Source organism: Oncorhynchus mykiss, chromosome 8 (genome assembly GCF_013265735.2).
Source record: "Oncorhynchus mykiss isolate Arlee chromosome 8, USDA_OmykA_1.1, whole genome shotgun sequence".
Taxonomy (NCBI): domain Eukaryota; kingdom Metazoa; phylum Chordata; class Actinopteri; order Salmoniformes; family Salmonidae; genus Oncorhynchus; species Oncorhynchus mykiss.
In genome coordinates, this window is record NC_048572.1 from 88,646,400 (window position 1) to 88,669,329 (window position 22,930).

The following is a 22,930-nucleotide window of genomic DNA, read 5'->3' on the forward strand; positions in this document are numbered from 1 at the left end:
CCCTCTAAAAAGCGCCCCCCCAGAACTCAACCGCTCACCAATCGACCGCTTGATTGGAGGAGATACGGCTATCCGCCGCGGTCGGATCTTTGAATTTAAAAAAAAATATTATTATTATTATAGGCCTATACGGTATTTATATTACATTTTGCACAATGCGATGAGAACGTCACGCAGGCATTGATATTTAGGTTTGAGGATAATAATAAAAAAGACGATGCCTGGTGAAGCGCGGCTCCATCAGTGCGCCTCTATTGCAGGTCATCTGAAAACAACAATAGATATATCATGTCGTGTTTGAGCGTCGCATGCAGCGCTGTTATTGTCCTGTTCGGAGCGGTTTGCAGCGTTTTCATATTCTGTGAGTATCTGATTTATTACGCCGCGATATTACAGTGCGGTTGGCCTGGGATCGACCATGGTGCCCCGGCGAGTGAGAGGAGCGCAGACGGCCAACCAGAGCCCGAGGTTCTCCGCGCTATGGTGCTGTCAGACACGCACCTCCTCGGCGCTGTCGGAGGGCACTGGTTCGACAAACTGCGAAGGTAATTCATCCTCGTAAATCTATATGTTATTATGCATTTTATTTGATTGTGAAACAACAACAACAAAAAAGTATGTTTTGCATAGTTTCTAGGGAACGCATGACGCTCGGTGTCAGCCTATATCCACACTGTCTCTAAGCAGATTAGAGCAGTTCAGTCGTCAGCAATAACAACAGGCAAGGGTAATGCATGGTGCGCTGAGCTGACGGATGATTGACGGATGTGAGGTCTGTCTCTGTGCAACCCAGGGAATGGCAGATGGAACGAGCTTTCCAGACCGCCCTGGCCCTGCTCCGACCTGAGGTCGTCTTTATACTGGGGGATGTGTTCGATGAGGGGAAATGGAGCTCTCCGAAGGTATGTAGCCATAACAAGCACCTTGTAGGTCTACTGCAGTGAATTTGGTGGTGTGTGTGTGTGGGGGGGGGGGGGGGGGGGGGGGGGGTCAGAATTTCGGTCAGAAACACTATTACATGTATCTGTAATAGTGTTTCTGTAATGGTGTATATATCTGCTGTATTTATAACTATTGTTCTACTCTATTCTACAACATGTATTCATATATATATATATGTATGTACAGTTGAAGTCAGAAGTTTACATACACTTAGGTTGGAGTCATTAAAACTTGTTTTTCAACCACTCCACAAATTTCTTGTTAACAAATGATAGTTTTGGCAAGTCGGTTAGAACATCTACTTTGTGCATGACACAATTAATTTGACCAACAATTGTTTACAGACAGATTATTTCACTTATAATTCACTGTATCACATTTCCAATGGGTCAGAAGTTTACATACACTAAGTTGACTGTGCCTTTAAACAGCTTGGAAAATTCCAGAAATTGACGTCATGGCTTTAGAAGCTTCTGATAGGCTAATTGACATCATTTGAGTCAATTGGAGGTGTACCTGTGGATGTATTTCAAGGCCTACCTTCAAACTCAGTGCCTCTTTGCTTGACATAATGGGAAAATCAAAAGAAATCAGCCAAGACTTCAGAAAAATAATTGTAGACCTCCAAGTCTGGTTCATCCTTGGGAGCAATTTCCAAACGCCTGAAGGTACCACGTTCATCTGTACAAACAATAGTACGCAAGTATAAACACCATGGGACCACACAGCCGTAATACCGCTCAGGAAGGAGACGCATTCTGTCTCCTAGAGATGAACGTACTTTGGTGCAAATCAACCTTGTGAAGATGCTGGAGGAAACAGGTACAAAAGTATCTATATCCACAGTCAAACAAGTCCTATATCGACATAACCTGAAAGGCCGTTCAGCAAGGAAGAAGCCACTGCTCCAAAACCACCATAAAAAAAGCCAGACTACGGTTTGCAACTGCACATGGGGACAAAGATTCACCCAACTTGTTGTGGGAAGATTGTGGAAGGCTACCCAAAATGTTTGACCAAAGTTAAACAATTTAAAGGCAATGCTACCAAATACTAATTGAGTGTATGTAAACTTCTGACCCACTGGGAATGTGATGAAAGAAATAAAAGCTGAAATAAATCATTCTCTCTACTATTATTCTGACATTTCACATTCTTAAAATAAAGTGGTGATCCTAACTGACCTAAGACAGGGAATTTTTACTTTAAATGTCAGGAATTGTGAAAAACTGAGTTGAAATTTATTTGGCTAAGGTGAATGTAAACTTCCCAACTTCAACTGTACCATGGGTTTTATTTCCCCATCTAACAGAACTGGGAGGATGATGTCTGTCGTTTCCAGAAGATGTTTAGACATCCCAGTGACACAGAGCTGGTAGTTCTGGTTGGAAACCACGACATCGGCTTCCACTACGAGTAGGTGAACATCCACCATGAACTGATGGCACATTATACTGTAGAATTTAGACTGATGGCACATTATACTGTAGAATTTAGACTGATGGCACATTATACTGTAGAATCTATACTGATGGCACATTATACTGTATAATCTATACTGATGGCACATTATACTGTAGAATTTAGACTGATGGCACATTATACTGTAGAATCAATACTGATGGCACATTATACTGTAGAATCTATACTGATGGCACATTATACTGTAGAATCTATACTGATGGCACATTATGCTGTAGAATCAATACTGATGGCACATTATACTGTATAATCTAGACTGATGGCACATTATACTGTAGAATCTAGACTGATGGCACATTATACTGTAGAATCAATACTGATGGCACATTATACTGTATAATCTATACTGATGGCACATTATACTGTATAATCTATACTGATGGCACATTATACTGTAGAATCTAGACTGATGGCACATTATACTGTAGAATTTAGACTGATGGCACATTATACTGTATAATGTATACTGATGGCACATTATACTGTAGAATCGATACTGATGGCACATTATACTGTAGAATCTATACTGATGGCACATTATACTGTAGAATTTAGACTGATGGCACATTATACTGTAGAATCTAGACTGATGGCACATTATACTGTAGAATCAATACTGATGGCACATTATACTGTATAATCTATACTGATGGCACATTATACTGTATAATCTATACTGATGGCACATTATACTGTAGAATCTAGACTGATGGCACATTATACTGTAGAATTTAGACTGATGGCACATTATACTGTATAATGTATACTGATGGCACATTATACTGTAGAATCGATACTGATGGCACATTATACTGTAGAATCTATACTGATGGCACATTATACTGTAGAATTTAGACTGATGGCACATTATACTGTAGAATCAATACTGATGGCACATTATACTGTAGAATCTATACTGATGGCACATTATACTGTAGAATCTATACTGATGGCACATTATGCTGTAGAATCAATACTGATGGCACATTATACTGTATAATCTAGACTGATGGCACATTATACTGTAGAATCTAGACTGATGGCACATTATACTGTAGAATCAATACTGATGGCACATTATACTGTATAATCTAGACTGATGGCACATTATACTGTAGAATCTAGACTGATGGCGCATTACACTGTAGAATCTAGACTGATGGCACATTATACTGTAGAATCTAGACTGATGGCACATTATACTGTAGAATCTAGACTGATGGCACATTATACTGTAGAATCTAGACTGATGGCACATTATACTGTATAATCTAGACTGATGGCACATTATACTGTAGAATCTATACTGAGGGCACATTATACTGTAGAATCTACACTGATGGCACATTATACTGTAGAATCTATACTGATGGCACATTATACTGTAGAATCTATACTGATGGCACATTATACTGTAGAATCTATACTGATGGCACATTATACTGTAGAATTTAGACTGATGGCACATTATACTGTAGAATCAATACTGATGTATTGTACATTCTAGTACCGTACGGTAACCTCTCTGTTACGTGAACATTCTAGTACCGTACGGTAACCTCTCTGTTACGTGAACATTCCGGTACGGTAACCTCTCTGTTACGTGAACATTCCGGTATGGTAACCTCTCTGTTACGTGAACATTCTAGTACTGTACGGTAACCTCTTTGTTACGTGAACATTCCGGTACGGTAACCTCTCTGTTACGTGAACATTCCGGTACGGTAACCTCTCTGTTACGTGAACATTCTGGTACGGTAACCTCTCTGTTACGTGAACATTCCGGTATGGTAACCTCTCTGTTACGTGAACATTCCGGTATGGTAACCTCTCTGTTACGTGAACATTCCGGTATGGTAACCTCTCTGTTACGTGAACATTCTAGTACCGTACGGTAACCTCTCTGTTACGTGAACATTATGGTACGGTAACCTCTCTGTTACGTGAACATTACGGTACGGTAACCTCTCTGTTACGTGAACATTTCGGTACGGTAACCTCTCTGTTACGTGAACATTCCAGTATGGTAACCTCTCTGTTACGTGAACATTCCGGTACGGTAACCTCTCTGTTACGTGAACATTCCGGTATGGTAACCTCTCTGTTACGTGAACATTCGTGATAAATGATGAATTGAGTCAAACTGTTAACGAGATTAAAAGAAGCCCATAAAGTCTCACAAATAATCCACACAGCAGTTTGGACTTGGACTGAAGTCTAACTGGCTTGGTTCTTTGTCCTCCTGAAGAATGGACTGGTTCAAGTTACAACGCTTTGAGAAGGCCTTCAATACCACCTCCACCAGAATGGTCACCAAGAAAGGAGTGAAGTAAGTCACTGCGCTGTTTGACCTCCTTATGTAAATCTCTCTCCATCCCCACTCTATCATCTCTACCCTGTCTCTTTCTCTCTCCATCCCCACTCTATCATCTCTACCATGTCTCTCTTATCTCTGTCTTTCTCTCTCCATCCCCACTCTATCATCTCTACCCTGTTTCCCTTATCTCCGTCTCTTTCTTTCCATCCCCACTCTATCATCTCTACCCTGTCTCCCTTATCTCTGTCTCGCTTGTTCCCCTCTCTCTTCCTCTCTTTCCCCCTGTCTCTTTCTCTCTCCATCCCCACTCTATCATCTCTACCATGTCTCTCTTATCTCTGTCTTTCTCTCTCCATCCCCACTCTATCATCTCTACCCTGTTTCCCTTATCTCCGTCTCTTTCTTTCCATCCCCACTCTATCATCTCTACCCTGTCTCCCTTATCTCTGTCTCGCTTGTTCCCCTCTCTCTTCCTCTCTTTCCCCCTGTCTCTTTCTCTCTCCATCCCCACTCTATCATCTCTACCCTGTCTCTCTTTTCTCTGTCTCGCTTGCTCCCTTCTCTCTCACTCTCCCTCTGTCTCTTTCTCTCTCCATCCCACTCTATCATCTCTACCCTGTCTCCCTTATCTGTCTCGCTTGTTCCCCTCTCTCTTCCTCTCTTTCCCCCTGTCTCTTTCTCTCTCCATCCCCACTCTATCATCTCTACCCTGTCTCTCTTTTCTCTGTCTCGCTTGCTCCCTTCTCTCTCACTCTCCCTCTGTCTCTTTCTCTCTCCATCCCCACTATCATCTCTACCCTGTCTCTCTTATCTCTGTCTCGCTTGCTACTGTATGAACCCTAAGGTGTTGTCTCTCTACTGTATGAACCCTAAGGTGTTGTCTCTCTCTCTACGGTATGAACCCTAAGGTATTGTCTCGCTACGGTATGAACCCTAAGGTGTTGTCACTCTGCTGGTGAACAGGTTTGTGTCTCTCGTTGTTTTTTTCTCTAGCTTTCTGTTGGTCAACAGCGTGGCGTTGCATGGTGACGGTTGTCCTATCTGCCAATCAGTGGAGAAACAGCTTCACACACTGTCCAGGGACCTCAACTGTTCACTACTACAGGTGGGTCTTCTACCCACCCACACACACCCATACCCACAAACACACCCAGGGACCTAAACTGTTCTCAGTGAGTGCCCTCTACAACTCAGACATTTAAAGGAGTTAAAGCTGGAGTCTGATTCGTTACGATTTTCCTGAAGTGGATCCTTTGTTCGTACCCCCTCAGGGAAATTTAACTTATTCCAGAGTCCGCTCCAAGAAGTAGACAAGCTCAGGGCGAGGATCTCCTTCCAGAGAGACATCGGGGATTGTAACATACTCTGTTTCATGAGAGCATGGCTCTCTCTGGACATACTGTCCCTATCCAAACAGCCAGCTGGGATCTTAGTACATCGCAGACAGGAACAATGAACTCTCTGGTAAGAAGAAAGGTGGGGGGGGGGGGGGGGGCAAAGATAACTGAAGAACCAAGAAATAAAAGATAACTGAACTAAATGACTTATGTACATAGAGTGTAGCACTCACTTCTGTCATCATGAAGTGCTCCGAGAGACTAGTCAAGGATCATATCACCTCCACCCTACCTGACACCCTAGACCCACTTCAATTTGTTTACCGCCCCAATAGGTCCACTGACGATGCAATCGTCATCACGCGGCACACTGCCCTATCCCATCTGGACAAGAGGAATACCTATGTGAGAATGCTGTTCGTTGACTACAGCTCAGCATTCAACACCATAGTACCCTCCAAACTCGTCATCAAGCTCAAGACCCTGGGTCTCGACCCCGCCCTGTGCAACTGGGCACTGGACTTCCTGACAGGCCGCCCCCAGGTGGTGAGGGTAGGTAACATCTCCACTTCGCTGATCCTCAACACTGGGGCCCCACAAGGAAGCGTTCTCAGCCCTCTCCTGTACTCCCTGTTCACCCATGACTGCATGGCCATGCACGCCTCCAACTCAATCATCAAGTTTGCAGACGACACAACAGTGGTAGGCTTGATTACCAACAATGACGAGACGGCCTACAGGGAGAAGGTGAGGTTCTTCACCGCCTGGTACTGCAACTGCACCACCCGCAACCGCAGGGCTCTCCAGAGGGTGGTGAGGTCTCTCCAACGCATCACCGGGGACAAACTACCTGCCCTCCAGGATACCTACACCACCCGATGTCACAGGAAGGCTGAAAAGATAATCAAGGACATCAACCACCCGAGCCACGTCCTGTTCACCCCGAGCTGGGACAGAGAGACTGAAAACAGCTTCTATCTCAAGGCCATCAGACTGTTAAATGGCCATCACTAGCCGGCTACAACCCGGTTACTCAACCCTGCACCTTAGAGACTGCACCACCCGGTTACTCAACCCTGCACCTTAGAGGATGCTGCCCAATACACATAGACCTGGAATCACTGGCCACTTTAATGTTTACATACTGTTTAACTCATAATTACATTACAGCCTTATTCTAAAATGGATTTTAAAAATGTTTTTCTTAAATCTACACACAATACCCCATCATGACAAAGAGAAAACAGGTTTTCCTAATTTATTCAAAATTAGAAACTGAAATACTTTATGTACATAAAGTACATGAAAGTGCTATGAGACTCGAAATTGAGCACAGGTGCATCCTGTTTCCATTGATCATCCTTGATGTTTCTACAGCTTGATTGGAGTCCCCCTGTGGTAAATTCAATTGATTGGACATGATTTGGAAAGGCACACACCTGTCTATATAAGGTCCCACAGTTGACAGTGCATGTCAGAGCAAAAACCAAGCCATGAGGTCGAAGGAATTGTCCGTAGAGCTCAGAGACAGGATTGTGTCGAGGCACAGATCTGGGGAAGGGTACCAAAAAATGTCTGCGGCATTGAAGGTCCCCAAGAACACAGTGACCTCCATCATTCTTAAATGGAGGAAGTTTGGAACCACCAAGACTCTTCCTAGAGCTGGCTGCCCGGAAAAACTAAGCAATCGGGGGAGAAGGGCCTTGGAAAATATTGCACGCGCGATAAAACAGTGTGTATATTGCAACTGTATGTACCACAATGCTGCTCTCCTCTGTTTCACTTTAATGTTTTGTTATCTGCCAGAATTCTGAGTCCAGAATTATAAGAGAATACTGCCAAGACGCGTGGACCTATCCTTCTACAACACCTATCATCCTGCAGGTAGATACAATCTTTATTACATAGTAACAACCACTACACTGTTACATAGTAACAACCACTACACTGTTACATAGTAACAACCACTACACTGTTACATAGTAACAACCACTACACTGTTACATAGTAACAACCACTACACTGTTACATAGTAACAACCACTACACTGTTACATAGTAACAACCACTACACTGTTACATAGTAACAACCACTATACTGTTACATAGTAACAACCACTACACCGTTACATAGTAATAACCACTACACTGTTACATAGTAACAACCACTACACTATTACATAGTAACAACCACTACACTGTTACATAGTAACAACCACCACACTGTTACATAGTAATAACCACTACACTGTTACATAGTAACAATGAAAATGAAATACTTACACATAATATAGTTTGTATCAGTAGTGTTAACCACTACACTGTTACATAGTAACAACCACTACACTGTTACATAGTAACAACCACTACACTGTTACATAGTAACAACCCCTACACCATTACATAGTAACAACCACTACACTGTTACATAGTAACAACCACTACATAGTAATAACCACTACACTGTTACATAGTAACAACCACTACACTGTTACATAGTAATAACCACTACACTGTTACATAGTAACAACCACTACACTGTTACATAGTAATAACCACTACACTGTTACATAGTAACAACCACTACACTGTTACATAGTAACAACCACTACACTGTTACATAGTAACAACCCCTACACCATTACATAGTAACAACCACTACACTGTTACATAGTAACAACCACTACATAGTAACAACCACCACACTGTTACATAGTAACAACCACCACACTGTTACATAGTAACAACCCCATTACACTGTTACATAGTAATAACCACTACACTGTTACATAGTAACAACCACCACACTGTTACATAGTAACAACCACTACACTGTTACATAGTAATAACCACTACACTGTTACATAGTAACAACCACTACACTGTTACATAGTAACAACCACTACACTGTTACATAGTAATAACCACTACACTGTTACATAGTAATAACCACTACACTGTTACATAGTAATAACCACTACACTGTTACATAGTAATAACCACTACACTGTTACATAGTAATAACCACTACACTGTTACATAGTAACAACCCCTACACCATTACATAGTAACAACCACTACACTGTTACATAGTAATAACCACTACACTGTTACATAGTAACAACCACTACACTGTTACATAGTAACAACCACTACACTGTTACATAGTAATAACCACTACACTGTTACATAGTAACAACCCCTGTTACATAGTAATAACCACTACACTGTTACATAGTAACAACCACTACACTGTTACATAGTTACAACCACTACACTGTTACATAGTAATAACCACCACACTGTTACATAGTAACAACCACTACACTGTTACATAGTACATAGTAACAACCACTACACTGTTACATAGTAATAACCACTACACTGTTACATAGTAGTAACCACTACACTGTTACATAGTAACAACCACTACACTGTTACATAGTAATACCCCCATTACACTGTTACATAGTAATAACCACTACACTGTTACATAGTAATGACCACTACACTGTTACATAGTAACAACCACTACACTGTTACATAGTAATACCCCCATTACACTGTTACATAGTAATAACCACTACACCGTTACATAGTAACAACCACTACACTGTTACATAGTAATACCCCCACTACACTGTTACATAGTAACAACCACTACACTGTTACATAGTAATAACCACTACACTGTTACATAGTAATAACCACTACACTGTTACATAGTAATAACCACTACACTGTTACATAGTAACAACCACTACACTGTTACATAGTAATACCCCCATTACACTGTTACATAGTAACAACCACTACACTGTTACATAGTAACAACCACTACACTGTTACATAGTAACAACCACTACACTGTTACATAGTAATAACCACTACACTATTAAGTCAAGGTCCTAAACGATATCTTAACCGCCATCGATAAGAAACATTACTGTGCAGCCGTATTCATTGATCTGGCCAAGGCTTTCGACTCTGTCATTCACCACATCCTCATCGGCAGACTCGACAGCCTTGGTTTCTCAAATGATTGCCTCGCCTGGTTCACCAACTACTTCTCTGATAGAGTTCAGTGTGTCAAATCGGAGGGTCTGTTGTCCAGACCTCTGGCTGTCTTTATGGGGGTGCCACAGGGTTCAATTCTTGGACCGACTCTCTTCTCTGTATACATCAATTATGTTGCTCTTGCTGCTGGTGAGTCTCTGATCCACCTCTATGCAGACGACACCATTCTGGCCCTTCTTTGGACACTGTGTTAACAACCCTCCAGGCAAGCTTCAATGCCATACAACTCTCCTTCCGTGGCCTCCAATTGCTCTTAAATACAAGTAAAACTAAATGCATTCTCTTCAACCGATCGCGGCCTGCACCTGCTAGCCTGTCCAACATCACTACTCTGGACGGCTCTGACTTAGAATACGTGGACAACTACAAATACCTAGGTGTCTGGTTAGACTGTAAACTCTCCTTCCAGACCCACATCAAACATCTCCAATCCAAAGTTAAATCTAGAATTGGCTTCCTATTTCGCAACAAAGCATCCTTCACTCATGCTGCCAAACATACCCTTGTGAAACTGACCATCCTACCAATCCTCGACTTCGGCGATGTCATTTACAAAATAGCCTCCAATATCCTACTCAACAAACTGGATGCAGTCTATCACAGTGCCATCCGTTTTATCACCAAAGCCCCATATACTACCCACCACTGCGACCTGTACGCTCTCGTTGGCTGGCCCTCGCTTCATACTCGTCGCCAAACCCCCGTCTCCATGTCATCTATGCCTCTTCATTCTTCAAGAGATAAAGTGAGGAGAGTTAGTGTCCTGCTTTTAAGACGCTGGTTGACGACACTGTTCGTTATAGCTGCAGTTGTTTCAAATTTTCAAATGTATCTGGAACTTGTGACATTGTCTTTTGTATTTTTCTGTACTATTTCATGTACCTGTTGGGAAGCCAGGTATTCAACAGCTTTTCCTGTCTGTTTCTCCCTCAGCATTACCCTCTTTACCGGGTGAGTGATGCGGGCTGTACGGGTCGGGATGCTGCTCCTCCTGAAGAGCGCCACCTGCTGTTCAGAGAGAAGTACGACGTGCTGTCTCAGGAGGCCTCTCACAGGGTACGTGGACCACTGATAGACTGGTCCCAGATCAGTGTGTGCTCTTGCCAACCTCCATTGCTGTTATTTTCAAGCGCAATATGTTTTGAATAATAACTGACAGGGAGATGACATGACAACATGAACAGACTGGCAGTCACTATGGTCATCATGTTTTTAGTTTTTAGTCATTAAGAACAAATTCTTATTTACAATGACGGCCTAGGAACAGTGGGTTAACTGCCTTGTTCAGGGGCAGAACAGGGACAGATTTTTACTTTTCAGCTTGGGGATTCAACCCAGCAACCTTTCGGTTACTGGCCCAACGCTCTAACCGCTAGGCTACCTGCCCCCCCTACACTCTAACCGCTAGGCTACCTGCCTCTAACCACTAGTCTACCTGCCTGTAACCACTAGTCTACCTGCCTCTAACCACTAGTCTACCTGCCTGTAACCACTATCGTACCTGCCGCCCCACTAGTCTACCTGCCTCTAACCACTAGTCTACCTGCCTGTAACCACTATCGTACCTGCCTCTAACCACTAGTGTACCTGCCTCTAACCACTAGTCTACCTGCCTCTAACCACTAGTCTACCTGCCTCTAACCACTAGTCTACCTGCCTCTAACCACTAGTCTACCTGCCTCTAACCACTAGTCTACCTGCCTCTAACCACTAGGCTACCTGCCTGTAACCACTATCGTACCTGCCGCCCCACTAGTCTACCTGCCTCTAACCACTAGTCTACCTGCCTCTAACCACTAGTCTACCTGCCTCTAACCACTAGTCTAACTGCCGCCCCACTAGTCTACCTGCCTCTAACCACTAGTCTACCTGCCTCTAACCACTAGTCTACCTGCCTCTAACCACTAGTCTACCTGCCTCTAACCACTAGTCTACCTGCCTGTAACCACTAGTCTACCTGCCGCCCCACTAGTCTACCTGCCTCTAACCACTAGTCTACCTGCCTCTAACCACTAGGCTACCTGCCCCCCCTACACTCTAACCGCTAGGCTACCTGCCTCTAACCACTAGTCTACCTGCCTCTAACCACTAGTCTACCTGCCTCTAACCACTAGTATACCTGCCTCTAACCACTAGTCTACCTGCCGCCCCACTAGTCTACCTGCCTCTAGCCACTAGTCTACCTGCCTCTAACCACTAGTCTACCTGCCTCTAACCACTAGTCTACCTGCCTCTAACCACTAGTCTACCTGCCTCTAACCACTAGTCTACCTGCCTCTAACCACTAGTCTACCTGCCTCTAACCACTAGGCTACCTGCCTCTAGCCACTAGTCTACCTGCCGCCCCACTAGTCTACCTGCCTCTAACCACTAGTCTACCTGCCTCTAACCACTAGTCTACCTGCCTCTAACCACTAGTCTACCTGCCTGTAACCACTATCGTACCTGCCGCCCCACTAGTCTACCTGCCTCTAACCACTAGTCTACCTGCCTCTAACCACTAGTCTACCTGCCTCTAACCACTAGTCTACCTGCCTCTAACCACTAGTCTACCTGCCGCCCCACTAGTCTACCTGCCGCCCCACTAGTCTACCTGCCTCTAACCACTAGTCTACCTGCCTCTAACCACTAGTCTACCTGCCTCTAACCACTAGTCTACCTGCCTCTAACCACTAGTCTACCTGCCTCTAACCACTAGTCTACCTGCCTCTAACCACTAGTCTACCTGCCTCTAACCACTAGTCTACCTGCCTCTAACCACTAGTCTACCTGCCGCCCCACTAGTCTACCTGCCTCTAACCACTAGTCTACCTGCCTCTAACCACTAGTCTACCTGCCTCTAACCACTAGTCTACCTGCCTCTAACCACTAGTCTACCTGCCGCCCCACTAGTCTACCTGCCTCTAACCACTAGTCTACCTGCCTCTAACCACTAGTCTACCTGCCTCTAACCACTAGTCTACCTGCCTCTAACCACTAGTCTACCTGCCTCTAGCCACTAGTCTACCTGCCTCTAGCCACTAGTCTACCTGCCTCTAACCACTAGTCTACCTGCCTCTAGCCACTAGTCTACCTGCCTCTAACCACTAGTCTACCTGCCTCTAACCACTAGTCTACCTGCCTCTAGCCACTAGTCTACCTGCCTCTAGCCACTAGTCTACCTGCCTCTAACCACTAGTCTACCTGCCTCTAACCACTAGTCTACCTGCCTCTAGCCACTAGTCTACCTGCCTCTAACCACTAGTCTACCTGCCGCCCCACTAGTCTACCTGCCTCTAACCACTAGACTACCTGCCTCTAACCACTAGTCTACCTGCCTCTAACCACTAGTCTACCTGCCTCTAGCCACTAGTCTACCTGCCTCTAACCACTAGTCTACCTGCCTCTAGCCACTAGTCTACCTGCCTCTAACCACTAGTCTACCTGCCTCTAACCACTAGTCTACCTGCCTGTAACCACTATCGTACCTGCCGCCCCACTAGTCTACCTGCCTCTAACCACTAGTCTACCTGCCTCACTGCTAGGCTACCTGCCTCTAACCACTAGGCTACCTGTCGCCCCACTAGGGTACCTGCCGGCCCACTAGGCTACCTGCCTCTAACCACTAGGCTACCTGCCGCCACACTAGGCTACCTGCCTCTAACCACTAGGCTACCTGCCGCCCCACTAGTCTACCTGCCTCTAACCACTAGTCTACCTGCCTCTAACCACTAGTCTACCTGTCTCACTGCTAGGCTACCTGCCTCTAACCACTAGGCTACCTGTCACCCCGCTAGGCTACCTGCCGCCCCACTAGGGTACCTGCCTCTAACCACTAGGCTACCTGCCGCCCCACTAGTCTACCTGCCGCCCCACTAGGGTACCTGCCGCCCCACTAGGCTACCTGCCGCCCCACTAGGCTACCTGCCGCCCCACTAGGGTACCTGCCGCCCCACTAGGCTACCTGCCGCCCCACTAGGCTACCTGCCGACCCACTAGGGTACCTGCCGCCCCACTAGGCGACCTGCCTCTAACCACTAGGCTACCTGCCGCCCCACTAGTCTACCTGCCGCCCCACTAGTCTACCTGCCGCCCCACTAGGCTACCTGCCGCCCCACTAGACTACCTGCCTCTAACCACTAGGCTACCTGCCGCCCCACTAGGCGACCTGCCTCTAACAACTAGGCTACCTGCCGCCCCACTAGACTACCTGCCTCTAACCACTAGGCTACCTGCCGCCCCACTAGGCGACCTGCCTCTAACCACTAGGGTACCTGCCGCCCCATTAGGGTACCTGCCGCCCCACTAGTCTACCTGCCGCCCCACTAGGGTCCCTGTCGCCCCACTAGGGTACCACAGGGTACGTGGACCACTGATAGACTGGTCCCAGATCAGTGTGTGCTCTTGCCAACCTCCATTGCTGTTATTTTCAAGCGCAATATGTTTTGAATAATAACTGTCAGGGAGATGACATGACAACATGAACAGACTGGCAGTCACTATGGTCATCATGTTTTTAGTTTTTAGTCATTAAGAACAAATTCTTATTTACAATGACGGCCTAGGAACAGTGGGTTAACTGCCTTGTTCAGGGGCAGAACAGGGACAGATTTTTACTTTTCAGCTTGGGGATTCAACCCAGCAACCTTTCGGTTACTGGCCCAACGCTCTAACCGCTAGACTACCTGCCCCCCCTACACTCTAACCGCTAGGCTACCTGCCTCTAACCACTAGTCTACCTGCCTCTAACCACTAGGCTACCTGCCTCTAACCACTAGTCTACCTGCCTGTAACCACTATCGTACCTGCCTCTAACCACTAGTCTACCTGCCTCTAACCACTAGTCTACCTGCCTGTAACCACTATCGTACCTGCCGCCCCACTAGTCTACCTGCCTCTAACCACTAGTCTACCTGCCTCTAACCACTAGTCTACCTGCCTCTAACCACTAGTCTACCTGCCTCTAACCACTAGTCTACCTGCCTCTAACCACTAGTCTACCTGCCTCTAACCACTAGTCTACCTGCCGCCCCACTAGTCTACCTGCCTCTAACCACTAGTCTACCTGCCTCTAACCACTAGTCTACCTGATCATCATGCAGCTCTCTCTGACCTCTCTTACTTATGGGCGTCTTGGTTATCCAGTAAATTATTATTTTGTTGAGGGCCACCCGGTACTATAGGTTATACAGAGCATTCAGAAAGTATTCAGACCCCTTCCCTTTATCCACATGTTGTTACGTTACAGCCTTATTCTAAAATGGTTTAAATAGTTTTTTCCCCTCATCAATCTCCACACAATACCCCATAATGACATCACAATACCCCATAATGACATCACAATACCCCATAATGACATCACAATACCCCATAATGACACCATAATATCCCACAATGACATCACAATACCCCACAATGACATCACAATACCCCACAATGACATTTTTGAAAATTTATTTTAAGAACTATCACATTTACATAAGTATTCAGACCCTTTACTCAGTACTTTGTGGAAGCACCTTTGGCAGTGACGACAGCCTCGAGTCTTCTTGGGTATGACGCTACAAGCTATGAACCTCCCATTCTTCTCTGCAGATCCTCTCAAGCTCTGTCAGGTTGGATAGGGAGTGTTGCTGCACAGCTATTTTCAGCTGTCTCCAGACATGTTCAATCGGGTTCAAGTCCGGGCTCTGGCTGGGCCACTCAAGGACAGAGCCTCTTCCCGAAGCCACTCCTGCATTGTCTTGGCTGTGTGCTTAGGATTGTTGTCCTATTGGAAGGTGACCGTTCATTTTTTGGTACCCTTCCCCAGATCTGTGCCTCGACACAATCCTGTCTCGGAGCTCTACGGACAATTCCTTCGACCTCATGGCTTGGTTTTTGCTCTGACAGTCACTGTCAGAGTGGGACCTTATATAGACAGGTGTGTGCCTTTCCAAAATCATGTCCAATCAATTGAATTTACCCCAGGTGGACTCCAATCAAGTTGTAGAAACATCTCAAGGATGATCAATGGAAACAGGATGCACCTGAGCTCAATTTTGAGTCTCATAGTAAAGGGTCTGAATATTTATGTAAATAAGGTTTTTCATTTTTTTTTATTTTTAATACAACCGGCAAAAATATCTAGAAACCTGTTTTCTCTTTGTCATTATGGGGTATTGTGATGTCATTATGGGGTATTGTGATGTCATAATGGGGTATTGTGTGTAGATTGGTGAGGGGGGGGGGAATAATTTTATCTATTTTAGAACGTAACAAAATGTGGAAAAAGGGAAGGGGTCTGAATACCTTCTGAATGTAAAGTCAGATTTTCATCTACTGATCTAAACACAGATACAGGAACTGGTTATCAAGAGTGTTTGATTGGTTCTCACCCTCCTTCCCAGCTGCTGCAGTGGTTTTCATTAGAGTGGTGATCTAAACACAGATACAGGAACTGGTTATCAAGAGTGTTTGATTGGTTCTCACCCTCCTACCCAGCTGCTGCAGTGGTTTAAGCCCCGCCTGGTTCTCAGTGGCCACACCCACAGTGGTTGTCAGGTTCTCCATGACAACAAGTACCCAGAGATCAGTGTTCCGTCCTTCAACTGGAGGAACCGCAACAACCCCAGTTTCATACTGGTAAGTCACTAACTCACAAAAAAATGAACTAATTATACCTACTGTACCGCAACTCTAATAATGCCTTGGTACCTCAGCCTGATCCCACACCAGTTTGTGCTTCAGCCATCTCCTTTAATCCCAGGATGTACACACACATCTCTACCTCTACTCTCCCTCCATCACCTCTCTCCTCTCCCTCCATCACCCCCCTCTCTCTCTTCTCCCTCCATCACCCTCTCCTCTCCCTCTGTCACACCTCTCTCCATCACCCCCTCCTCTCTCTCTTCTCCCTCCGTCACCCCTCTGCCTCTCTTCTCCCTCCGTCACCCCCCCTCTCTCTCTTCTCCCTCCGTCACCCCTCTCTCTCTTCTCCCACCGTCACACCCCCCTCTCTCTTCTCCCACCGTCACCCCCCTCTCTCTCTCCCCCCTCCATCACACCCCTCTCTCTCTCTCCGTCACCCCTCTCTCTCTCCTCTCCAAGGGTTCGTTCTCCTCCAGTGGTTATGGCCTGTCTAAGTGTTTCCTTCCAGAGGAGAGTACAGTGATAGCCCTCTACTGCTCTACAGGAGCCAGCCTCCTCTTCCTCCTCCCTCTGGTCCACTGCCTGTGGATGCGAGGCCTTTTCCGGTGCCTCATCCTCTGTCCAATCAGCAAACACAAGTTTCTCTGACGGTCTCAGGTAGAGGTTGTCCCTGACTGCTGAATGATACAGGGTGAGATATGAGCTACATCCCATCTCAAATGGCACCCTATTCCCTATTAAGTGCACTACTTTTAACCAGGTTAGCCCCATAGGTGCTCTGGTAAGAAGTAGTGTACTACGTAGGGAATAGGGCGCAACTTGGGACGTAGCCACGCTGTCCTCCCCCTAAAGCAGGGGTGGCTGGTGCTCCTGCCCTGGGAGGCTGCCGTGGGTTTGCAGGGTTGTGCTCCACCACAGCACTGACTGACATGTTCATGTGAACACAGGACCAAGTCTTGCTGGTTTGCTGACAGGTTTGTTAGAGTAGGGCTGAAACAAAAGCCTGCACACCCAGTAGCCTTCCAAAAGGAAAATTGGTCATCCTATTGGGAGGTAAAGTAATCTGACTCTAGATCTGTAGTTAAGGACAGCCTCTACCTGGAGAGAACCTGTGTGACCCCCTCCCCCCCCACAGAGACTTGGACGTTTTTGAAATTCTGTATTTTTCTTTCTTTAAAGCTGTGAAATTCCACATTCCAAAAAGAACAAAGAACAGAGTTCAGGATAGAGAATAGGGGTCAGGATGGAGAATAGGGGTCAAGATGGAGAATAGGGGTCAGGATGGAGAATAGGGGTCAGGATGGAGAAAAGGGGTCAGGATGGAGAATAGGGGTCAGGATGGAGAATAGGGGTCAAGATGGAGAATAGGGGTCAGGATGGAGAATAGGGGTCAAGATGGAGAACAGGGGTCAGGATGGAGAATAGGGGTCAAGATGGAGAACAGGGGTCAAGATGGAGAACAGGGGTCAGGATGGAGAATAGGGGTCAGGATAGAGAACAGGGGTCAAGATGGAGAATAGGGGTCAGGATGGAAAATAGGGGTCAGGATGGAGAACAGGGGTCAGGATGGAGAACAGGGGTCAGGATGGAGAACAGGGGTCAGGATGGAGAACAGGGGTCAGGATAGAGAACAGGGGTCAGGATGGAGAATAGGGGTCAGGATGGAGAATAGGGGTCAGGATAGAGGTCAGGGGTCAGGATGGAGAATAGGGGTCAGGATAGAGAACAGGGGTCAAGATGGAGAACAGGGGTCAGGATGGAGAACAGGGGTCAGGATGGAGAACAGGGGTCAGGATAGAGAATAGGGGTCAGGATAGAGAACAGGGGTCAGGATGGAGAACAGAGTTCAGGATAGAGGTCAGGGGTCAGGATAGAGAACAGGGGTCAGGATAGAGAACAGGGGTCAGGATGGAGAACAGGGGTCAGGATAGAGAACAGGGGTCAGGATAGAGAACAGGGGTCAGGATGGAGAACAGGGGTCAGGATGGAGAACAGAGTTCAGGATAGAGGTCAGGGGTCAGGATAGAGAACAGGGGTCAGGATAGAGAACAGGGGCCAGGATAGAGAACAGGGGTCAGGATGGAGAACAGAGTTCAGGATAGAGAACAGGGGTCAGGATAGAGAACAGGGGTCAGGATAGAGGTCAGGGGTCAGGATAGAGAACAGGGGTCAGGATAGAGAACAGGGGTCAGGATAGAGAACAGGGGTCAGGATAGAGAACAGGGGTCAGGATGGAGAACAGGGGTCAGGATGGAGAACAGAGTTCAGGATAGAGAACAGGGGTCAGGATAGAGAACAGGGGTCAGGATAGAGAACAGGGGTCAGGATGGAGAACAGGGGTCAGGATGGAGAACAGGGGTCAGGATGGAGAACAGAGTTCAGGATAGAGAACAGGGGTCAGGATAGAGAACAGGGGTCAGGATAGAGAACAGGGGTCAGGATGGAGAACAGGGGTCAGGATGGAGAATAGGGGTCAAGATGGAGAATAGGGGTCAAGATGGAGAACAGGGGTCAAGATGGAGAATAGGGGTCAGGATAGAGAACAGGGGTCAGGATGGAGAACAGAGTTCAGGATAGAGAACAGGGGTCAAGATGGAGAATAGGGGTCAGGATGGAGAATAGGGGTCAGGATAGAGAACAGGGGTCAGGATGGAGAACAGAGTTCAGGATAGAGAACAGGGGTCAAGATGGAGAATAGGGGTCAGGATGGAGAATAGGGGTCAGGATAGAGAACAGGGGTCAGGATGGAGAACAGGGGTCAAGATGGAGAGTAGGGGTCAAGATGGAGAATAGGGGTCAGGATGGAGAATAGGGGTCAGGATGGAGAATAGGGGTCAAGATGGAGAATAGGGGTCAGGATGGAGAATAGGGGTCAAGATGGAGAACAGGTGTCAGGATGGAGAATAGGGGTCAAGATGGAGAATAGGGGTCAGGATGGAGAATAGGGGTCAAGATGGAGAATAGGGGTCAAGATGGAGAACAGGGGTCAAGATGGAGAGTAGGGGTCAAGATGGAGAACAGGGGTCATGGTGGAGAATAGGGGTCAGGATGGAGAACAGGGTCATGGTGGAGAATAGGGGTCAGGATGGAGAACAGAGGTCAGGACAGTGGATCAGGACAGAGAACAGAGGTCAGGATGGTGGATCAGGACAGAGAACAGGGGTCAGGATAGAGAACAGAGGTCAGGACAGTGGATCAGGACAGAGAACAGAGGTCAGGACAGTGGATCAGGACAGAGAACAGGGGTCAGGATGGAGAGCAGGGGTCAAGATAGAGGTCAGGACAGTGGATCAGGATAGAGAACAGACAACCAACAGACACTATCCTGACCACTGTTCTCTATCCTGATCCACTATCCTGACAACGCCAGAGGCCCGAGCCAGTGTTTTCATACCCTCACCTTGTACAGAGAGTACTGGTCGTTGTCCTTGTTCTGGCGTTCGGAAAGGGACCATTCAACTACAATGAAGGAAAACTTCACTGTCAGTCATCTAGATGTTCCTCTCTTCGCACCAGGAAGTACAAGGTTCACTGTCTCCCATCTTCCTCTGTGTGGCCCGTAGCAACTCAGAGGAGGAGTGCTGATCTAGGATCAGGCTGTTCCTGTCCAGGTCATCTTTAGGGGCTCCCGAGTGGCGCAGCGGTCTAAGGCACTGCATCTCAGTGCTTGAGGCGTCACTACAGACACCCCGGTTAGATTCCAGGCTGTATCACAACCGGCTGTGATTTGGAGACCCGTAAGGCGGCGCACAATTGGCCCCAGCGTCGTCCCGGGTTTGGCCGGTGTCGGCCGTCATTGTAAATAAGAATTTGTTCTTAAACTGACTTGCCTAGTTAAATATTATTATTATAAAAAATAAAAAAAATCTTGTTCAAAGACTAACCTGATTCTAGATCAGCAGTCCTACCCAGAGAGGCTTTGTGGGTAACAGGTCCTGATCTCTATTATATATACTGATACCAGAAGTGCATGTCTTCAAGCAGCATTTAATGTACTAAAGACACACGTCTCTCTGACAACGGTAATGGACTTTTATTATCGTTGTTTTCATTATTTAACAAATAAAAAAACGTTTTTTCTCCTCCTGTATGCAAATGTATGTAAATCTATTTAAATTCCTGATGTAAATACCAATAAAGGAAATTATGTCAACAGTTTTTAGAGTTCAGGTTGAATTTTGTCGTGAGTGTAGAACGCTGCGGAAGAACCCAGTTCATCTAGAGGTAGTAACCCGTTTCTGTTACGGTGGGTTGATAACCAGTTAACCTGTTGACCAGGAACTAACTAGGCCTGAACTGTTTTCTGAGGTTTAAATAGCGATCGGCTACTTTATTGACACAGTCATTTAGTTAAGAAAAGTGCCACACGAGTAGGTTGTTGTTGTTGTTGTTGTTGTTAAATGGGAACCATAGCGACCTGTTTATGAAAAGTATCACCATCTATAGCAACAGATGACGTGACTTACCGAATGTGTTTAAAGGGGCCAGCTGCTTCCACCTAGACCACGCTATAACTCAGCAGAATTACAACATAACTGACTAGAGGAAATAGTCACACAATGAACACTAGGACCCTGGGACCCACTAGGACCCATAGGACCCTGGTCTAAACAGTCAATGGAGACTACAGTATTACCTGGTCAGTCTATGTCATGGTGTTCCTAATGTTTTGAACAGTCAATGGAGACTACAGTATTACCTGGTCAGTCTGTGTCATGGTGTTCCTAATGTTTTGAACAGTCAATGGAGACTACAGTATTACCTGGTCAGTCTGTGTCATGGTGTTCCTAATGTTTTGAACAGTCAATGGAGACTACAGTATTACCTGGTCAGTCTATGTCATGGTGTTCCTAATGTTTTGAACAGTCAATGGAGACTACAGTATTACCTGGTCAGTCTGTGTCATGGTGTTCCTAATGTTTTGAACAGTCAATGGAGACTACAGTATTACCTGGTCAGTCTATGTCATGGTGTTCCTAATGTTTTGAACAGTCAATGGAGACTACAGTATTACCTGGTCAGTCTATGTCATGGTGTTCCTAATGTTTTGAACAGTCAATGGAGACTACAGTATTACCTGGTCAGTCTATGTCATGGTGTTCCTAATGTTTTGAACAGTCAATGGAGACTACAGTATTACCTGGTCAGTCTGTGTCATGGTGTTCCTAATGTTTTGAACAGTCAATGGAGACTAAAGTATTACCTGGTCAGCCGGTGTTCATAATGTTTTGTCCCCTCAGTGCATGTTTGTAATGTATAAAGATTTTACCATATACAGGTATGAATACCGACCGTACACCTCCTAGGTACACACATAATTAAACATATATATTTATATATACCTGTACATGTACATCCCATGTATAAAAGGTAACACACACCAACTTTACAAGTACAGACTCGATCTCCATCATCATCATCTTCATCATTCACACACGTACAGATTCTCAGACATACATTCAAAAAAGTTGGGCTTCTATTATAAAAAAAGCTGTGGGAAGAATCCCCCCCCCCCCAAAAAAAATGTTGGATAAGATGGGAGGGAAAAGGCTGTGGCTCCCAAATGGTAGCCTACTTCCTGTGTAGTGCTATAGGGCCCCTATGGGCCCTGGTCAAAAGTATGTAGGGAATAGGCTACCGACAGGGTTCAATTACAGTGCCCGATAGGGCTCAATTACAGTGCCCGACAGGGTTCAATTACAGTGTCGATAGGGTTCAATTACTGTGCCGATAGGGTTCAATTACAGTGCCCGATAGGGTTCAATTACAGTGCCCGATAGGGTTCAATTACAGTGCCCGATAGGGTTCAATTACAGTGCCCGATAGGGTTCAATTACAGTGCCCGATAGGGTTCAATTACAGTGCCCGATAGGCTGGCGGCAGGTAGACACGTTGTTAAGAGCGATGGACTAATAACCGGAAGGTTGCTAGATCGAATCCCTGAGCTGACAAGGTAAAAATCTGTCGTTCTGCCCCTGAACAAGACAGTTAACCCACTGTTCCTAGGCCGTCATTGAAAATAATAATTTGTTCTTTAAACTAACTTACCTAGTTAAATAAAGGTTAAATAAAAAACAGGGTTCAATTACAGTGCCAACAGGGACACAAGTCATGGCGTTCATTCGCTACGTCTCATCTTCTCCTCGCAGGTTGGTGGTTCATTTGCA

General features: G+C 45.8%; 1 protein-coding gene across 4 annotated transcripts; it reads left to right on the forward strand.

Moving 5' to 3' along the window:
- Positions 1-20,921, forward strand: LOC110510805 (metallophosphoesterase 1). Of its 4 annotated transcripts, XM_036986672.1 has the most exons (9): positions 4-545; positions 794-902; positions 2,255-2,358; positions 4,673-4,753; positions 5,735-5,846; positions 7,885-7,962; positions 11,088-11,210; positions 16,617-16,757; positions 17,223-20,921. In XM_036986672.1, the coding sequence occupies exons 1-9, from the start codon at positions 289-291 to the stop codon at positions 17,409-17,411; spliced, it is 1,194 nt and encodes a 397-aa protein (XP_036842567.1). In that variant the 5' UTR covers positions 4-288; the 3' UTR covers positions 17,412-20,921. The 4 variants fall into 4 exon arrangements, with proteins under 4 accessions (XP_036842571.1, XP_036842568.1, XP_036842570.1 ...); XM_036986676.1 differs by lacking the exons at positions 16,617-16,757; positions 17,223-20,921 and adding an exon at positions 16,523-16,559 and having other exon boundaries at positions 1-545; XM_036986673.1 differs by lacking the exon at positions 7,885-7,962 and having other exon boundaries at positions 3-545.
- Positions 20,922-22,930: the final 2,009 nt, after the last annotated feature.

Coding starts and splice junctions, on each gene's coding strand:
- LOC110510805 (XM_036986672.1), top strand. CDS start 289: ATGTCGTGTTTGAGCGTCGCATGCAGCGCTGTTATTGTCCTGTTCGGA. Junction 546..793: donor TGGTTCGACAAACTGCGAAG/GTAATTCATCCT, acceptor TGTGCAACCCAG/GGAATGGCAGATGGAACGAG. Junction 11,211..16,616: donor CTCAGGAGGCCTCTCACAGG/GTACGTGGACCA, acceptor CCTCCTACCCAG/CTGCTGCAGTGGTTTAAGCC.